We start from the raw sequence: 4,514 nt of genomic DNA, 5'->3' as shown, positions 1-4,514 counted from the left end.
GGGCTTAAGTGGAGAGGAAATGTTTTGAGAATGATGAGGTCAATGAATGTACAAATGTGCTTTACACAATTGATGTATACGTATGGATTGTGATAAGAGTTGTATGAGCCCCTAATAAAATGATTAAAATATATATAAACTTAAAAAAAAGATTTAGTCCAGCAGTAGCAGCATATGAGAGTTCCTTTTTCCACAGCAAACAAAAATCTTGGGGAAAAAAAAGTCATCTTACATAGTTTTCAATGTTGATTCTTTTGAGGGTTTTTTTTTTTTAAGAGTTCATGGAAAATGGAATGAAAAAATAATGGAGATTTTCCATGAACTCTTTGGAACTCCCTAATTAGTTGACAGATGTTTAAACTGTTTTACCTTTTGGTTAGTGTGAATGTTGCACTAGTGAACATTTTACATTTTGTAATTTTAAAAGTTATATATTTTTAGCCTATTTTACTACTGGGTTATATCATTCCAACTCACTGGTTTTTATTATGGATGTTTAAACTTCTTTGGATGTTTAATCCTATCATGTTATAACTGCATGGTTATCAATTTCTTTCATATAGAATTTTTATATTTATATATTCCACTTTCTTAGTCTTTTCTTCAGTAGTTACTGTCTTTGTTACAGCTGTTCCATTTAGAAAGTATTACGGTGTTTCCTTAAATAGTTATGACTCCAAAGACTTACATCAAAACTTTAATTTATGTGAAATTGAGTTTTCAATACATATGAAGTAGGAATTAGTCTTGTTTCCCTCTAGAATTAGCTATTTTTCCCTAAATCACTCATTAAGTCCTGATATCCCAAGAATTTAAAATTTCATCTTTTTTCACACACTACATTGTTTTACTTGATTATTTGTCTGGATTTTCTAAGGGATGTATTTTATAAATTAGTCTTTTGGCAGAATAGCTTCACAGTCTCTTTTCAGCATATACAGTTTATGATATAGGACTTGAAAAAAATGTAAATGTGTTGTCTAAAGTAAATTTAAATACTGTTGATTTTTAAAATAGGAGAAAAAGTGATTTAAGTCAAGTGGACATATATTTGAATCCTGAAGCTGTGTAGCACTCAGATCAAAAGTGTTTTTTTTGTTTTTGATTTTTTGCCGCCTCCACCCATTTTAACAGTCAGGTTACATGATGCTGTGTTTACTAACTTCTGTTTGCTTGATTAGGTATTTTGGCTGTTTATGTCACACATTCTTTGTATTTTATTTCTGTGGTCTGGCATTCTTTTTTAATTAGAAGATGAGATTTAAAATTTATTTTTAAGCCATCCGGTAGATTCCATTCAATATACAATTTATTGGAGACAAAAGGATACTTTTACAAAACTCTGAGGAGGACAGTGCCATGTTTGTGAAGTTAGATAGAGTTCTGTGGTTCTGTACTTCCCCTCCTTACAAACTGGAGTGTGTGAGTGTGTCCGTTTTGCTGGGTGGGTCTGATGACGGCAGTGACACCTGTTGTTCATAGTCTGTGGACACAAGTATCACTAGAGATGTTGTGTAGTGGGCACGGTAGACTTATCAATGAGTCTGACTCCCCAGAGGATCAGGGAAAAAGAGGCTGTGACTGCCACTCCTTTTCCTTGTGGTATGCATGAGGCTCACCCTGAAACACCCCTGCCTCCTACCTTTCAAACACCTGCTCAGGATTACATGCTCCCTCTAATTTATGAGTCAATAATGTATTTTTTTTTTTGTCCTAGGCCCTTACATTTTGCCAGCCTTCTGTTGTCCAGCCCAACGGACAGAGTGTGCTTTAAAATTCTTCCTTCCTTCCATCCCACTTTAATCAGTTCCTATTCCCTTGGGCCACCAAGTAACTACCCGTCAGCTCTGGAAAAAGACAGATGCCCCTGGCATATACTTGACTTTCTCCCCTGGTTCCAAAATGTTCTTGTCCCAACGTCTGTCAAGTTTGTGTCCTTCTATTTCTCTCTCCCCTCAGGACAGAGTAACTTGGAGTCATAGCAAATAAAAGGACACAGCACCTTAATTGTGAGAAATTTTCTCGTTAAGGTTTATCTGTTGTAGTAGAGGTGCTCTGAAGGACTTTCAAAACTACTTTTGGAAGCAGGTTGAAGGGTGTGTTTTCTGAGATACTTCTCGATGGGTTGGAATCACCAACCTTTGGCTTATAGTCAAGTGCTTAACCATTGATGCCACCCAGGGGCTCCAAGGATTGTCTGATAGCAAGTCATTCAGGTATAGGCATTTTAGCTACTGGACGCATTATGGCCAGGCTGGCCTTCCCTGCACCTGGATCTAAAACCTCATTTGCCCTAAATATGCTTCCTTTATTTCTTCAGTACAATAGATATCCGGTTGGTTAGCACTTTACGTTTTGTGAACTGTCTCACCATGGATAATAGATATCCGGTTGGTTAGCACTTTACGTTTTGTGAATTGTCTCACCATGGATGTGTTTAGATTTTATTCTACTTTGGTATTATTGTGGGTCCCCACCACCCCTTATGATAGGCCTGACCTTAATATGCATCTTTAGGAATAGCCCGAGTATTCACGAAGAGAAATTGAACTCAGCAGGTTAAAAATGTGACCGGAATAACTGAATCAAGAGGTTTGTAGAAAGCTTTAAGTTTGCAGTAGGGATTTTAGTCATTTGAGCAAGAAATTGGAGTAAGTCCAGCAGGTGTCTAAGCATCTACTTAGTAGATTTTTTTTAAAGTTCTGATTAAAAGGACCCCTTAGCGCCCACCCGTTTCCGATTTTTGTTTTTGTCCAAATTCCCATAGTAAAACCAAGCATACTTTTCCTGGAATTCTTGACCTCCACCCCCTCCGGAAGCAGTAGCAGCTGGCTTTTTAGTATAGATTCAATTTTCAAGTTAAACAGCAAAGAGTTTTTATTTACTCAAAAAAAGATGGCATCTGTCATTTGGACTAAGATACTTTTCTTCTGTCTACAGAAATTTTAAAGAATTTAGTTTTGATTTATGCTGTGCTTCTGCTTTGGAGTAATTGAGGTTGCCTGTCATTTTAAAATTGAGTTGGTAATGTGATTATAAGCTGATTGATATGTGACATAGCTGCATTGCTTTTTCTCCCCCTCAGGTGTGGTTTCAAAATTGTAGAGCACGCCACAAGAAACACGTCAGTCCTAACCACTCCTCCTCTGCCCCAGTCACAGCAGTCCCACCCTCCAGGCTGTCTCCACCCATACTAGAAGAAATGGCTTATTCTGCCTACGTGCCCCAAGATGGGACAATGCTAACTGCGCTGCATAGTTACATGGATGGTAGGTATCCCGACATTTAAAAGCTGTCTCCCAAGCAACCCCAAACAGATTAACTTTTAATACTAGGTTACTGATAGGATGTACATTTCAAAATTTTACCTTAGTAGTAGCTGAAAAAATATTGTGTGAGGGTGCAATAGGTAACAGACCTAAGCATCTGTGTATCTGTGACAGCATTTTAAGGGAGAAGTCTAACATTGACTTCCAAGCTACAGTACAATCAAGACTCTTAGCGTTTGACTTATACTTTTTTTCCTTTTCACCTAATAAATATTTATTTTCTTAAGATCAAAGACAATAGTCACTGTGTACTCTGAGCCTTCCTTGCTTTATTGAGCTTTGGTAAACTTTTTTTGTTGAAGCAAAACACACCTATAGAACAGTGAATGCACAGTAAGTGTATAGCTTGATGAATTGAAACACTGAGCATATCCATGTAAATACTGCCTGGATGAAGAAGTAGAACATATTTAACATGAAGAAATCTCCCTTGAGCCCCTTACTACTTCTGCCAGAGTAAGGACCCTCCAGCCCCAGACAAAAGGTGTTCCATGTACTCATTAGTACTTGATGGGGTATGACTTTTTAAATGTAGCCTATTAGGTGGATATATAGTTGGACTTCATTATTTTAATCATTGCCCTTTTTTCCTGAAAAGAAACATTACTCCAATTACTAAAGCAATGTCTTAAGTGTGCCTACTTTTAGCTTTGAAATGAATTGAAACTTAAAAGAAGGGCAAATAGTCTTGTATTTTGCTTCTTTAGAAAACATAATTTTCGAGATTCTTCTGTATTGTCGCAAGCATCAAGATTTCATTTTAATTGTGTAAAATTCTGCTGTAGCAATATACCCTAATTAACCCGGTTTCTGTTTGATGTATACGTTATCTCCACATACAGTGTTTATGAATACGCTGCTATGGACATTAGTGCACTTGCCTTCGCGGCATGTTAGTTCACATTTCTCTGTGGTATATATCTGGAAGCAGAACATGGGTCATGTGCTCAACTTGAGTTGTTGTAGCTAGGTACCATCAAATCAGTCCCAACTCCTATGTCCTATGTCCAACAGAATAAAACACTGTCTACTCCGATGCCATCATTACAATTGTTACGTTTTCATCCATTGTTACAGCCACTGTATCAGTTCTTCTCATCGAAGGTCTTCCTTTTTTTTCCTGTCCCTGTTTTACCAAGGATGTTGTCATTTTCCAGAAATTGGGCTCTCCTCTTCAGTACCTGA

The 4,514-nt window shown here is 37.2% G+C and overlaps 1 protein-coding gene across 1 annotated transcript in view; it reads left to right on the top strand.

Moving 5' to 3' along the window:
- The window catches only part of LHX8 (LIM homeobox 8), a 28,527-nt gene that overhangs the window by 18,082 nt on the left and 5,931 nt on the right, over positions 1–4,514 (top strand). The window contains exon 7 of the mRNA XM_004699326.2: positions 3,086–3,269. Within this exon, the coding sequence (XP_004699383.1) occupies positions 3,086–3,269 (184 nt within the window). The remainder of the gene's footprint in view (positions 1–3,085; positions 3,270–4,514) is intronic.

This window comes from Echinops telfairi, unplaced genomic scaffold (assembly GCF_000313985.2).
Source record: "Echinops telfairi isolate 266 unplaced genomic scaffold, ASM31398v2 ScPeMD7_443;HRSCAF=831, whole genome shotgun sequence".
Lineage (NCBI taxonomy): Eukaryota > Metazoa > Chordata > Mammalia > Afrosoricida > Tenrecidae > Echinops > Echinops telfairi.
The sequence above is the reverse complement of the archived record's forward strand: the minus strand, read 5'-3'. Positions and strand labels throughout refer to the sequence as shown.